At 56.2% G+C, this 15,454-nt stretch overlaps 1 protein-coding gene across 29 annotated transcripts in view; it reads right to left on the bottom strand.

Annotated features, from left to right (window-relative positions):
* The window catches only part of RAPGEF1 (Rap guanine nucleotide exchange factor 1), a 137,264-nt gene that overhangs the window by 17,687 nt on the left and 104,123 nt on the right, over window positions 1-15,454 (bottom strand). For 18 of the 29 annotated variants that reach the window (XM_059891265.1, XM_024998675.2, XM_024998680.2 and 15 more), the window contains 4 exons: window positions 15,200-15,358; window positions 3,487-3,759; window positions 2,052-2,132; window positions 339-427 (listed from right to left, as the gene is read on the bottom strand). In XM_059891265.1, the coding sequence (XP_059747248.1) occupies window positions 339-427; window positions 2,052-2,132; window positions 3,487-3,759; window positions 15,200-15,358 (602 nt within the window). The remainder of the gene's footprint in view (window positions 1-338; window positions 428-2,051; window positions 2,133-3,486; window positions 3,760-15,199; window positions 15,359-15,454) is intronic. The other 11 variants (XM_059891272.1, XM_059891271.1, XM_059891270.1 and 8 more) reach the window with 7 other exon arrangements.

Genomic DNA, 15,454 nt, shown 5'->3' on the forward strand with positions numbered 1-15,454 from the left:
CCCCAAAGCAATTACCATAGTAACCTCAAAGATCATAGATTGTCATAATGAATACAGTAATAGTGTATAGTTTGAAATCAATATATAGTTTGAAATCCTGGGAGAATTAGCAAACTGCGATGCAGAAACACTAAGCAAGAAGATGCTGTTGGAAAGACGGTGCCCACAGACTGGCTTGACGCAGGGCTGCTACAAACTTTCTATTGGTAAAAAGCACAGCATCTGCGCAGCCCAGGTGTGAACACAAACCCCCAGAGGCCTTGCGGGCAGGGGTAGTGGTCACCGGATGGCAGACACGCTGTTCTCAGGGTGCTTGCCCCACGAGGGGCTTTTCCTACCTGTCCCCGCTGTCCCTGCCCTCCTTCCCGGGCACACAGCTGGCCGATGTGGCGTCTCTGGAGTGTCCATCCTTCGCCGCGGGTGACTCCTGGGAAGAGAAGGCAGAGCTGGGTGTGTGACAGCCGCCCCTGTTGGGCTGCTCTCCGCAGAGCACCTGCCTGCATGCGGCTTCGGAGCGCGACTTCCCAGGGAGTGGCCTGAGATATAAACGCGTCCACCGCGACCGGCACACAGGAAGCACGGCCTCTTCCGACCAGTACCCTGCCTTCAGGGAGAGTGAAGGCTCCACTACCCAGAGCCTCTGTCAGCTGCCGGCCTAGACGGAGCCATCCCATCACCTCCCGGCAGAAAGGGCCGCCCCAGGGGCTACCTACCACACAGCCAAGCTCAGCCAGTGCATGCCCTTCCTCCGTGGCCCTGACCAACACCCTACCAGCTGGCGGTCATCCACGTGCCCGGGCACACAGAGAAACAGAGGCTGTGGGGAGGGACACAGCCCTGCCCCTGACGCCAGAGCTGAAAGCTACGGCCCTGCCCGCTGTGCCTTGGGGTGTGCAGCACACCTCTGCTGACCTCCTAGTCACTGACGCCCTCAGCACCACAGTGCTCACCTGACCCCATCACGCTTCCCAAGGGCCTCGTTGCTCAGGAGCACAAGGCAGCCCTTCCCCTCCTCCAGCACCCTGGCTTCTTCCCAGGAACCTGGCCCACCCCTCTCAGTGACCACACGGCCCTGGCACCCCTGGTCTGCTGCCCGGGCTGCAACAGAGAAGGGGGGACCTGGGGGGCGGGACACAAAGATGCAGAAACGTCCTCATGGAGGGTCACAGGGGGAGGGGAGCCCAGGAATGTCAGCCTGGGACGGGCTCCGTGTACAGAGGCTGACCTGGAAGATGAAGGGGACACCTGGGGAAAAACAGCTCTCGGGGACCAGGCTGGATTCCACCAGAGTGGGAACTCCACCTCATTCTACAGCTTGCTAATGCCTGAAGTGGGGCCTGCTTGTGTGGATATCTGAGGTGCTACGGGGTCATCATAATAAGAGTGACCATGCTTTCAACGGCTGGGCCCTTTGAGCTGACCCCAGAGGAGGACGGAGTACCCTCAGGGTACCCCCTCTAGAGACTGGGCCTGGCTCAGGGTGGGAGAGTTATTCTGGAAGGTTCTGCACTTGCTCATGTTTTGCTGCAGCAAAACCTGGACAGCTGACTGCTCAGCTGAATCACGGCCCCTCAACTGCCTGGCACTGGCACAGCAGAAGACCAGGGCGACCACGACGGTGTGAGGCCTGGGAGTCTCACCAGCTGCCCTGGGAGCAGGGGCGTGGTCGTGGAGCATGCTGGTGGAGGGGTGTTGGTTTGGAGAGCTCAGTGCGGGAGAGGGAGAATTCCCCGCCTCAGAGGATGGACAGGAGACAGGCCTCAACACCGGAAGATGGGGTGGGAAGAAATCCCTGAGAGTAGCCAACCGGGGCCGAGCCAGCTGCTCTGTGATTCCCAGCAGGCCAGCCGGTCAGGCTGCAGGGGACCCATACGCGGAAGCAAAAGCAAAGAAGGCTGCACTGGAAGCCCCGTCCTCTCTGAGAGCCAGGTCGGCCCCGGGCCCGGCAGCTCTTGAGTAGGAGGCTCAGGCCGACGGGAGCCTCAGGCCGATGGGAGCAGGGCCGAGCCGCAGGCCTGGCCGCATGCACGAGGCAGCCCGAGGTTACTTACTCCTCGAGGGCGGGCCAGCTCCTCGCTGCTCTGGCCAGAGCAATACAGACTGACGTAGTCCCCCTCACAGGCGTGCTCACTCTGGGGGAGACAGGATGAGAGATACCCACCTGTGATGGCCCCGCCAGGCTGGCCCTGACTGGGACGTTCTTTCTCAAGGAGGGGAAGATGGTGCCCTCCATTCCCTGGGGATCTTCCCAGGGTCAGGGGACAAAGCTGTTTTTCCACTCCCTGCCTCTGTCAGAGGGGACTCAGATTTCCTGCTGGAGCTTCTCCAAAGATGTCAAGGGCACTTTAGCCCTCAAAGTGCCCTGGAGGAGGCATACTCCTCCGTCTCTGCTGTAGCAGGGACAGCAGGGGCCACAGCATGGCACAGGGGGCAGTCACAGAGGGCAGGAGAATGTGGGACGGTGGGCAGTCATGGAGGGCAGGGGACGGGGGGCAGTCACAGAGAACAGGGGGCAATCACGGAGGGCGGGGGATAGGGGACGGGGGGCAATCACAGGGAATGGGGGGCAATCATGGAGGGCGGGGGCAATCACCGAAGATGGGGATGGGGGATGGGTGCAATCATGGAGGACGGGGGACAGGGGACAGTCACAGAGGACGAGGAGCAATCATGGAGGGCGGGGGATAGGGGACGGGGGCAATCATGGAGGATGGGGGATAGGGGACGGGGGGCAGTCATGGAGGACGGGGCAATCATGGGGGGCGGGGGGCAATCACAGGAGTGGGGGGCAATCACAGAGGACGAGGGATGGGGGATGGGAGGCAATCATGGAGGGCAGGGGATAGGGTACAGGGGACAGTCACGGAGGACAGGGGTAGTCACGGAGGACGGGGGGCAATCATGGGGGGGGGGCAATCATGCAGGATGGGGGGCAATCATGGAGGGCAGGGCACGCAGGATGGGGGGCAGTCACGGAGGGAAGGAGACGCTGGAGGGCTGGCTGCAGGCGCCTGCACTTGTCCTGCCCTGTCCCCGTCCCCGGGCACAGCAGCCTTGCCCTGAGCCCGGAGGAGGCACTGCGGGCCGCCTGGCCACACGGCAAGCAGGCCCCCACCCCCAGTGCCACAGCAACTCTACACGCAATTGCCTCTGGGCCATCAGAGGCCTCTTTGCACTTCTCTAGAATCTCCCAACCGCACGGAAGACCAGCAGGATTTACACCTGACGATTAGGACAACAGATCGTCTCTAAGTAGCCACTGACCATCTGTGGAAAATCAGATCCTAGTTTGCTGGGAATCCACAGGGAATTCATTTCTGTTCTGGAAGCTGATGGGCTACCATCTCACCAGGGGGCCCTGTGCACCCCTCAGCCCAGCCACACTGCGACGGGGCCAATGTCAGCAATGGCCTTGACAGCGAGAGTGGGCGGAGGCTTTCTCAGAATGTGCAGCCCCGCGTGGAGGTGTGTGTGTTGAGTTCTCACCGAAGGCGTCTGGGGCGAGTCAGTGAAAGAGGTTTCGGAAGGAAGGCAGACAGTGTTCCCGTGAAAGCTGCTCTCCTGAGAAGATGAGAGAGGCCCGTCCAGGGTGCTGGGAGGCAGACTGGCCACGGGCGGCACGGCTAAGTCAGAGCTCTGATACTGGTGGACAGGTGGGAAGTGTGGAGAGGAAGAGGAGGTAGACGGAAGGAAAGGCTGGACGGAAGCTTGGCTGTGAGGCACGAAATCCTGCGAGTAGGACCTAAACACGGACTTGTACTACAGAGTCAGAGTGGAACACAGACACGAACACGAGAGGAGGGGAGAGGAAAACAGACAAGAGAAAAAGTTGTTAGATTAACTCGGCTGAGTCGTGACGGGCCGATCATGGTCTTTCGAACGAGGACACCACTCAGGCCAAACCACCCCTGCGGCCCTCTGGCTGGAGGTCCCCCAACCCTGGCTCGGCAGCCCCTTGAGAAGAGCCTGAAGACCACCCAGAGCCGTCCTCAGCGTCTACACGGCGGGACGCGGTGCCCCCCCAAGGAGAGCAAGCCCCCATCCCACACTGTGGAGGTGGGGGGGGTCCCATCCTCTGTCAGAAAATTGAACCTATGCAGCCCCATCTATGCCGACTGTCCTTCCAGGAACCTCATGACTGAACCGAGCGTATGCAGATACCTGGTCACATTTACTCATTTTGACTCTTTTTTTGATGAATCTCTCTGATTTTAGTTCTTGAAAGTCAAATACTGCAAGCCTTTTCAATATTGTAGTCACTTCAAATCCTTTTGGAAGGGAAGTGATAAGCCTTAAACATGGTTGAAAGAATTGTGCTCCCAAAACACTAAAAATTTATGAGTACATTTCCCTTTCTGTCCATCTTTTTTCTTTCTTTCTTTAACAGACCAAGTGCAATGCCTCTGACGCCCCCTTTAGGACTGCAAGGCTCCATTCTCCGAGGGTCCCATCATGAAAGAAAAGCCTGAGATCAGGCTGGGCAGAGAGCAGAGCCTGGGAGCACAGACTTGGGCCTGGGCTGTGCTGTGGAAGGAGGGTTGGAGACCACCAGCTAACAGTCCTGGGGTGGCCAGGCCTGCCCACTGTCCTTGAGAAACGGGGACGAATGTGCAGCAGGGGCTGAGTTTGGAGCCCCCGCCAGGCTCACTTCCCACCATGAGGGGCTGGAACTTGACAAAAGCCCGCCCCCCAAAACAAACAGGCACACCGCTCGCTCAGCTGTCCTCTCTACATGTTGGCATAGGATTTTTTTTTTTTGTGAGGCGTGTGGGATCTTAGTTCCCTGATCAGGGGTTAAACCTGGACCCCTGGCAGTGAAAGCAAGGAGTCCTAACCACTGGACTGCCAGGGAATACCCGGCACAGGATTTTTGAAATCCATGAAGCAAGAGGAAATGAAGAATTAAACTAATGAGAGGCTAAAGCCACTCATCACTTTAAGCGTTTCTCTAAAGCTACACTTCAACCTGGGGGGAGAGCTGCTGTCACACAAGGGACAGTCACACTCCCCTCTGCCCCTCATCAGCCTCCTCGGGCTGTGGATCACAGTTCAAAGCTCCCCTGCTCCTTGGTGAGGCCACGAGCCCCATGGCTGTTGATTTATATCCGACCCAGGGTACCTGCCTAGAAACTGACTGTCCCCACACATCTTACTCCCATCTAACTCAGAAGCTCAAGGCCAACCCAGACACAGGGGAACGAGTGAAGAAGCACGGCATGACAATGAGGCCTGGGTTCCTGTCGGTCTCATCTGTCCACATGCCTTCTTTGGGAAGAAGCCCGCGGCGGTGGAGCCCTGGCTCAGCTGTCCTCTCCCCAGGGCCGTGGGGCCTGAGCTTCCACGGGGCACCCTCTCCAGGGCCGGCAGCCGACGCCTTCCATCTGACCTCTCAGAGCAGCCGTCCAAGCCAGGGCCTTGCTGTGGGTGGCGAGTCTGGCTTTGGGGGCTGTCTCACCTCTGGAGGATGCTCCCCCCACAGCCACAGGGAGGCGCTCTCAGTGGCTGAGAAGGTGCCCAGAGGAGACCACGAGTGAAGTGCATCAGCCGAGGGAGGGGACGGCCCGGCCAGTCCCGGGAGACCGTCTGAGGGACCCCTGCGCTGGCTGCGCTGAGGCAGTGGCTGCAGACTCTCGCAGGAGTCCGGCCCCCAGGCCTGCCGGACACTCGCTCCCACACACAGGGGCCTTTCCCTGGGCCACGACTCTGCCTCGCTCACAGTTCACCTACAGTGCTGCTATGGTCGGAACATCAGTGCCCCTCCAAATTTGTATGTTGAAATCCTCACCCCACCAGATGCTAGGGTCTGTGCTACAGAAAAGAGGCTCTACCCTCTGCCATGTGAGGACCAAGAAAAGTCCGTGACCAGGGAGAGGGCCTCACCCAACCATGCTGGCCTCCGGAACCGCGAGAAACACACTTGCTGTTATAAGCCACCCAGGCTGCAGTAATCTGTTATAGCAGCCACAACGAACCAGGCCAAATGCTGGCTCTGGGGTCCTGACGTGTGCTCACTGACACCCCCACACCCCTGAAGCATGAAAACGCACAGAGCACTGGAGTGGGCCCTGCAGTAACCAAGCCCTAACTTATACACACGCGTGCACGTGCACATACACACACACACAGTGGGTGCCTTTTCTGGAAGCTGAGATAACTGCTGAGGGCACGTGCGCAAGTCATACAGACCTGCACTCGGGTCCTGAGCTCTACTTGTGTGACCTCGGGCAGGGGTTGTGAGTTTTGGAGCCTCAGTCTCCTCCTCTTTAAAGCGGGGATGGAAACAGCAGTTCTTCCCTCCCAGGGGCTCTGTGTGCATTTACTGAGACGCCCTGTAAGTTTGGCTGGGTGACAAGCAATCAGCGTCAGCTCTCCTCTCCTGCCCTCCAAAATACCCTCAGGAGCGCCTCGAAAAACAGAGCCAAGGCGTTTAATTAACTCAGTACATACTTACTGAATGAGGGAATGCTTAGGAATGGCTCCTAACACTGTTATTAACCAAGGTGCCCAGAACGTTGCCTGACTCAGCAGTGTCTCAACAGCGGGTGCAAGGGGTCGTGGACAAGCTGCCTGGGCTGTGCAGGTGTGGGTTCGCAGGGGAAGCCACCGCGGGTGAGGACGGCAGAGGAGAGGGGCGGCCGCCAGGGAGAAGGGAAGGAGGGTGCGTGTCTCTGGGACAGAGCGGCTGGCTGCTCTGCCCTCCTTCCCTCAGCAACAACCAGGCTGCCTGGGCTCAGCTCTGGTATTCTAGCTATGCGGTCCTATGGGACAGCAGCCAGGCCTGAACATCACCTTCAGGGGGCGGCGGTGGTGGTAGGGGGTGCGGGGGAGACACAGGGCTGCTCTCTAATCACCACCAGGCCGGCCCCTCCCTGGCCCTGCAGGCTCATGCCCATACTGCAGTCAACAAATCCAGTATCCACCGCCTCCCCCAAGCAGTGTTTCCAGGCCCTTTAAGATCACATTTATTTCACAAGGGCAGGGAGAACGCAGGGCTGGCCATGGAGCAGAAAACACGCCTTCACCACAGCCTGGAGTCTATTTTAGGATCTGGCTGGTGCCGGGCTTTGCTGCTGCGCTCCGCGGCAGGAATTTTTATTTATAGCTGGAGTAAGACTGTCTGGGCCCAGGAGTCTATAATGGGACGAGCTGCCTGTTGGGAGGCGGCATGTTTCTGCGGGAGATCTATGGGGGCTCGAATGACTTCTGGGGAGAAGGGGCACCTGGCCCCCCACGTCAGCCCTGATCTCACAGTCAAAAGTGCCAGCAAGAGCCATCTTGTGATGGTGGGGATGGCAGCTATTCTCACTGAAGGTGTCTTGCTGGGCAGATGAGGTGCTGAAGGTTTTATGTGAACCACCTCATTTACTCTGCACCAAATTATAATCCTCCTTACGAAGATGCAGAGATAGGCTGGAAGGGCAGCCATGGACCTAGTAAGCCACAGCTGGGCTCAGCTCGACAGAGATGCTGCTGGGACAGCCCCCTCACACTCAGGGAGCACTCTGGGCATGTGACAGGCCCTAAGTTTGCGATCCTGCAGCTCTGCAGGGTCCGGTCTACTCACTTCGCTCGGACACCTCCCGAGTGATGACCAGCCTGCAAGAGGCAGTGAGCCAAGGCCTGACATACACGTCAGATACGTAGAGCAAAGGTTTACCCTCGTGAGAGACACAGGAGCCACTGACTCTTTGAACTACACAGCTGAAAGAACCACCAAGAGTCTTCTGGGTGTAAAGGAGGAGGGAGACCGCCTTGATGGGTGGCCAGTCATGTGCTAGGTAAGCAGAGCTTCCTGAAGCTGGCCAGGCACCAGTTTCAGTGCCACTTCCTTTCCATTATATCCTGGCATGAAAGATGACTAGGGACAGGCCCTGCGCTGTTGGCAAGAAAGCAGGAAAGTAATCTTCATAAGAAAACCTCTGATTCCTCAACATGACAGATATTTCATCTAATCCCTGTGACTATCAGAAGACCGGGGCCCAGAGAAGGCGGTCAGCGTGCCAACAGCCGAGGGCTGGAGCTGTAGGCCAGAGGACCTTGACCGTTACGGCTACTCCAGGGTGACTCGGGCAGGCCCCAAGCTCTGAAGAACATCCAGCCCTGCCAATCACAGCGACTCCATGGTGACTCGGGCTCCACGCTCTAGAGAACGTCCAGCCCTGCCAATCATGGGAAATGCACTCATCTGAGTGAATGGACTGACTGTGGCCGCCAAGTGCTCGGGAAGTGAAGAAGTCGCCAGAGATCAGTCATTACTGTACACCCTTGGCTCCAGCAAGGCTCGTGACTTCAGGGTTTTTGAACACTACTTGGTGAAAACAGATAAGCTCTTGGACAGCTTGTTTGGGGGCTTAAAGTTTTATCCATCATTTGGGAGAAAACATACTCAAAGGAGCTGTAATTCGAGGGTGGTTTGGGCTTTCTTCTCCTATAGTGAGCCGGTGGGAACCACAGCCCAGGGCCAGTCCTGGGCTCAGCGGAAGCGGCCTTCAAACAGGGCCTGCGAGTGTCCGCACAATATGGGCCTCAGTTATTTCTCTTGGAAGGAAGTAAAGCTTTTAGCCGACGCAAAACACACAGCCTCGATTTCCTGGGGAGGGATCTCCTGGAAACAACCACATCTTATTCGGTTCTCAGATGGGACATGACCCTTCCGAGGTCACCAGGAAGGACCCTTGATAATGGTTCTTCTCACTCCATGGGGCAAACTAGCTACAAGACTGCCTGTCTCCTCTCTCCTTCCTGGGCCCAGTTAACTATGTGTTTACAAAAGCTGTCTTAGGCCCAGAGAGAACTTCCCTCTTTGAGGTGCCTGTGTTAATTTTTAACTATTACATGTTAGATAATGTCAGAAGCAGAGTTTCTGAAGCCCAGTGGCAGGGTCGGAGGCCGATGCTGAGAGCTCCTGTGCTCAAGGCGAGGAGAGACACTGCTGTGGGTCCTGTTGTGGGAGCAAGGAGCCAGCGCCCAGCTCACCCAAGGAAGGCGACACTGACGTCACGTGTGTCCAAAAAATGCCTTCTCTCTTTAAATTCATTTAAAATTCTAATTTGTAATTCTACAACAAAGGATGTAGAAGAACAAAAATGTTCTGCTCAGGAGAATTTTAGGACAAGTGAAAGCAGGAATTTACTACGTTTTCTCTCATGTTTCATACTTTTGCATTTGAATCACAAGATCTTCCTTGAAACACACTACATTTTTGGCCAATGGTTTCATGGCTAATTACATTTTTGTGAGAACCTCCAATACATCTTGGGAGGCTCTGTATATTCCTTAAATATTAAGCTTCGGGCTTCCCTGGTGGCTCAGTGATAAAGAATCTGCCTGCCAGTACAGGAGACAGAAGCTCTACCCCTGCTCCAGGAAGACCCCACACGCTGCAGAGCAACGAAGCCCATGCTCTAGAGCCCGGGAACCACAGCTGCGGAGCCCACGCACCACCACTGCTGAAGCCCGTGCGTGCTAGAGCCAGCGCGACGAGAGAAGCCACTGCAGTGAGGAGCGCGAGCACATCGAGAGAGGACCCGCTCACTGCAGCCACGGAGACCCGGCACTGGCAAACAAATAACATCGTTTTAAGAAATGCTTTTCTGCATTAAAGAAAGAAACATTAACCTCGATAACGTCAACTCTTCATAGGAAGATTTAGTACGGATTCCACAGTGATCTGAATTTAGTTCTAGAAATACAGCTCCACTATTTTTCACTCAGTGTGGCTTTACGCAGCACAACAGGGGCTCTAACTCACACCTACTCTTAGCGCTCTATGGAGAGCCTGCGGCTACACTCTGTCCTGCATCAGAACACTGTCAGGACAAAGAAAGCGCGTCTCTTGATGTCCGCGCACAGGCTTTTCTTTCTCCTGAACCTTCTCGGGTCTCAATGCTTACTGGCCATTGAACAATTCATAGACATCAACCTGACACTGTACTTTTCATGATGGGGATCTGATTCTAACCTCAGCTGACTTAAAACTCTTATCTAGTGGTTCAGCTTCTCTAGTCTGGTGTCTCCATCTCCAGAACATGGGTAAACATTCCATCACAGAACAGGAAGAAGAGCCCCTGACAAGTTGCCAAGCAGCCTGAAATCACAAGAGTAAAGGCAACCGTCAGCGTGTAGCCAGCACCCCTTAGGGGTCACGTCACACAGGACATTCCCAAGGACCCGGGGGCCTTGTGGTCCCTGACCAGCAGGACTGTCACGGACTACAGTAGGTCAGCCGTCATCAGCGAGGGGAGGCAGGGAAGTTCCTGTCTGAAGCTAGTCTGCAAGAGCTGTCCACAATGACATGAGCACTGACAAGAGTCGGGGAGTCTTTAGGAGGGACAGAAGCAGCAGGGGCAGAGCAGCTGCTTTGGGAGCCCCCAGGACAAGGTCCCTGGGCCCCGGTCCCTGGCCTTTGGGCGTCCACGCAGGCAAGGCAGGCTCACCCTGGGCTCAGCGTGGGGGCCTGACACAGAGCCAGGCTGCTACCTCTACCTGAAGGGGTTAGGAACCCACAGGAGTGCTGGCCTGCCCATGCCTCCTTCTCACAAGGCTGTGTCTGGGCTCGGAGCAGCAGTAAACTCAGTCACACTTCAGGGATACGCTGGCTACACGGGCACCTGGTTGTTGAGGAAGGGCAAAAAGGCACAGGGGGAACGTTTTGGAGGAGCCACATCGCACTTCAACGGCCCAGCAGACTGGAAGAGCCTGCGAAGATCTCAGGCCAGACTCAGAGGGGCCTGCAAAGACTCCCGCGCGGGTGGCAAAATAGCCCTGCTTTCCTCGCTGCTGACAGTGCTGGGGGCCGCTCTCTAGGAAACCCTGGGAGGTCGGGCAGGCCGACGGAACAAAGAGCCCAAGAGAGGTCAGCTCAGAGATGAACCTGCCTGCCCTGGGCCCCTGGTACTGCCCACGGACCCTCCCTCTTCTCTCAGAGTAAGTTTGCTCTGAGCAGGCAGGAAGCCAGTGAGGAAAAGATGTCAGGAAGACACAGGGGACGGCGGGGGCCTACTTAACCAGCAGGAGGGCACACCTGCTGTGGTCCACAATCTTCCTTCCTGTCTCCCTCTCCTTCTCTGTTTGGCCTTTCCACCTGTCAGATCCCTTTGTCTCAGTGATGGCTGGTGACAGGAGACCGAGGAGGGGGCGGACAGAGTAAGCCTCTCCTGGGCAGGGTCCTAGAAGGGCCCGTGTGCTACAGTGTGGAAGCCTGGCCCGGCTCTCGGAGGATCACGGCCAGCAGCTCTACCCAGCGTCCCCATTTAAACTGAAGTCCTCAACAGGACACACACGACTTTCTTACCCGAGAGATTTTTAAAAACAGAAGACAGTCATTATGGGTATTTCTGAAGTTCTTCTTCTGGGTCTTCTAGAAGTTTTGATTCTCCAGAATCATTTTGGAAGCCAAGATAGTAAAGAAAATATTTCAACAGAGTCCTAGCATCCAGCTATATCTCTTGGTGACAGTTAATATCAGTGAGCCAAGAAAGAATAGGCATAGAGGGAGGTGGCTTTTGTAACATCAGTGTTATAATGTCCAGAGGACTGGAAACCCTAATGGTTATTAACAGGTTCCCAATAATATTCTGGTCAAGGGTAAAGTGAATATGGACCCAACTCAGAGCTTCCAAGATTTCACACCACTAGGGTTCAGAATAGAGAAAGTGCAAGCCCAAGAAGGGCCACAGTGGGAACAGCAGTGGGAATCCAGGGTGGTGAGAGAAGGACTGGGGCTGGAGGGACGGGAGTTCGGGGGGAGGTGGGAGTCAGGCAGTCAGCATGGGCAAGGCCGCAGTGAGGACAGGGCAGACGGCCAGGGGTACGAGTGATGGAGGAGAATCCAGGGGTGGGAGGAGGACGCCAGCGCCACATCTGAGAGGTGTACCTCAGTGGGCCTCCCTCAAACACTTACCCGTGCGCCAAGGGGCAGGCATACTGCAAGGCCTGGTGGAATTCGAACAGGCACGAGGGGGCCGGCCGCCCATTCCCGGGGGTGGCTGCACCTAGCTCTCCACATCGTTCTGGCCTCACAGTAGCTCATCATTTCCCTGAACACCTTCTTCTACCAAACTGGTCTTAATGTCCCAGATGCCACATGTCTGAGCAGCTGTTCAAGTCTCCTAGAATCATAGCGCATGCCGGGAAGGAAAGGGGGTCTGTGGACCGGGGGGCTAAGCAGACCCAGACAAAGATTGTGAAGAGGAGGGTGGGCACCTCCCAGGAACGGCAGCAGGACACGTCTGGGCACAAGTGGGGAAAGAGCGGTCAAGGCTGGGCCCAAGCCCAGAGGGCAGCACCCAGGAGAAAGCAGCAGGTTGCGACCGAGGGGCAGGTTGTGTGAAGGGCTGGCTGTTGCTACCCCTCCGGCCGCTCTCCCTGGACCTCAGTCCTGAGAGTTTATACTTGAGACAAGCTTCTACTCCCCATCTTCAGGCAGGTCCCTCACTGACCTTCATTTCCCTGAAACGTTAACTGGCCATCAGACCACAACTCAGGCGCCCCCTCCTGACACCATCCTGCCCCCACTGCCCACAGCCTTCCCCAGACGTCTGTGACTCTCACCCTGCTGCCCACGCCCTGCCTGAGCCGGAGTCTCCTTTCCGCTTGACTCATTCTGCCTACTCCCTTGCACGGGCTTCTCAAGGACGACGGGCCATCCTGCTTGCACTGGATCCTTCTGGCTGCCTGACCCCCATCGGGAGTAGCTCCGTTCTTAGCAAATTAAATCTTCCGTGGGATCCCAGAAAAGTGACTAGGAATGCTTCTGCAGCACCTCCTTCATGTTAAATCGACCAGTGCAGGCTCACTGCTCTGCAGTTCCCTCGGCAAGGTTTCCAAATTCCTGTTACAAGGCAGAAGCAACAGGCCACTGGGCAAAGAACTTCATATTTGGCACCTGCTATTTTCCTATGAGGCAGCTCTTGGGAATTCCATGCTGGACTGATGACACAAGTCCAGGGATGAAGGAACAAAGACATTTGGCAATGAAGCGCTGCTCCAAGAGCACATCAAAGCCCTCTGTCTGGGGCTCATCTCAAAATGTAAGCAGAGAATATACATGAAAAAAGTACTGGTATTACAGCTAAATAATTTCTCTGGGGTTTCTGCATTTCAGATGTCAAGTATTCCATATATTTAGGCCATTACTAACATCTCTTGAGGCCTGGAGGGGCTTCGCTTCAAGTGAACGAAAGCACCCTTCTTAGCTCACTCCCCTCAGGCTCCTCTGTGGAGCTGGTGCGGAGATGCAGGATGCTGTAAGACTCCTCTGTGTGCTGAGGGGAAAACTAGGACATACTCATACCCCAGCTTAATCTAAAATGTCCTCGAGTTCTCTTTAATTCTATAGTATACAGTCCTGTTCATTCAGTCTCCTCCCCAAACTATTCAAAAGGGATGTTGTAGACATTCTTAGGAAAACTCACACTTACTTTCTGTTCGCAGAAGAGAGGGGAAAAAAAAAAAAAAACCCACATCAAGACCTAGGATTGTCTCAAGGCCAAGTTTTGCAAGATTTGTGAAAAGAGCTGCCAGAGGTGGCTGCTGAGGAAACAGAGGTCGTCTGTGCACCAGAGCCAGGGAGGGGTGGGGAGTGGTCCTGCCTTGCCCGGCGAGGTCTGGGAGCTGAAGGGAAGACTGCATCCCAAGGTCCCCTCAATGGGGAGGACCAGCTTCACCTGGGCGCTGGTGGCTCCCAAATATGGAGAACAGACAAAACCACACTGGGAACCCAAGCTTGGAGAGGGCTCTGATGTCACCAGGTCAACCCGGTCATTCAAGAGGGCAAAGGAAGTCCAAGCAAGTGAAGACATCTGCCCAGGCACTCATGCACAGGATCAGAACAAGCCAAGACTAGAACCCAGAACTCTAAGACAACAGCAATAATGACAGACGTGCCAAGCTTACTACCTGCCTGGCAGTTTCTTGTGATTTTACTTAATCCTCCCACTCACAGAAGAGGAGGCAAGGAAAAGTGCCACCCTAGAGGACTGAACTTGAGGCCTGGGAGGATGTGAGTCACCTTGGGACAGGTCCACCGAGCTCCCTTGGAGAGTCCTTTCCTGAGCGCCGACACCCAGGGTGCCACTAGACAGAGTCAGCAGGAGGTGCGGGCGGTCAGCTTCTTGAACAGATGCAGACCCCAGAGGAAGACGGCAGACCCGCGCAGCCTCCGAGGTGTCAGCGCATGTGTATCTGCAGACAGCAGGCCAGCCCTCCTCCTGCCGCCCCACCTCCACAGGGTGACCTGCGGAAGGGCCCGCCCAGCAGAGGTCGAGTCCACTGTCCTCCCCAGGCTGCGCTGCCTGGGGCCTGACCCAGAGGACGCATGCCAGCCCTACGATGAGGCCTTATGATGCCTCCAAGTATCCATCTGTCTTCCTGGAGCCCAGCCAACTGCCCTGTGAACAAGCCCAGGCTGGCCTGATGTGGCAGACAGGTCAGGAGGGTCACTGCCAGACCAGCCCCCGCTGGGGTGCCAGGGATGTGGGCAAGTCCAGCCCTTGGCAGCCAGGCCTGTCCCGATCAGCACAGCTGTGCTGCTAAGCTGTGTCCTAGGCAAGGCTTCCCTGGTGGCTCACCTGGTAAAGAATCCACCTGCAATGCAGGAGACCTAGGTTTGATCCCTGGGTTAGGAAGATCCCCCGGAGAGGGGAAAGGCTACCCATTCCAGTATTCTGGCCTGGAGAATTCCATGGACTGTATAGTCCATGGGGTCACAAAGAGTCAGACACAACTGAGCAACTTTCACTTTCTGGCAAGGACAAACGGTTACTGCTCTTTAAGCCACAGGTTTTGGGGTGATTTGTTACATTAGCAAGAGGTAGTGAAAGCTAACTGACACAGCTCTCTTAACTTCAGCTCCATCATACTGGGTACAGCCTGCTCTGCTTCCTACGTGAGGAATACTCCTTTTTAAACACAGAACACTACAGGGCTGACCCAATGCCCAGTGGGAGAACAGAATAAAAAGGCCAAAACATCTCTGCCAGTTTACGTCTGAGTGATGATGCCCTGAGCGTGGCCACCAGGAGTCCCACCCCAATCCGCCCCAGCCACTCTCACCAACCTTCGGGCCACCTTTCCTGTCTGGGGTCTGTGGAGGGCTGGAGCCGGCGACAGGCAGCAGCATGCATGTCGGGAGGCATAGGCCACGAGGGAAAGGTCTCGCTCCCCAGGTTCCCGGTAGCGAGTGCAGGGAGCGACTCACCGAGGGCACAGGTAAGCTGCCGTGCCGGCTGAGAAAGGAGTTAGAGACGGACACACTGATGCCCTGAGCGGCACTGCCGTCCTCGGGGGTGAAGGCCACTTTAGTTTGCTGGACACAGTAGGAGACAGAGGAGAAGGAAGAAGCAGCACAGGAGGCCTGCTGGACAGAGGAGCAAGGGAGGAGACGGGGTAGGAGGGAGAGAAGCAGAGAGCAGTCAGGCACGTGCGCATGGACGGGGCAGGCTGCTACCCGACC

This window comes from Bos taurus, chromosome 11 (assembly GCF_002263795.3).
Source record: "Bos taurus isolate L1 Dominette 01449 registration number 42190680 breed Hereford chromosome 11, ARS-UCD2.0, whole genome shotgun sequence".
In the NCBI taxonomy this organism is placed as follows: domain Eukaryota; kingdom Metazoa; phylum Chordata; class Mammalia; order Artiodactyla; family Bovidae; genus Bos; species Bos taurus.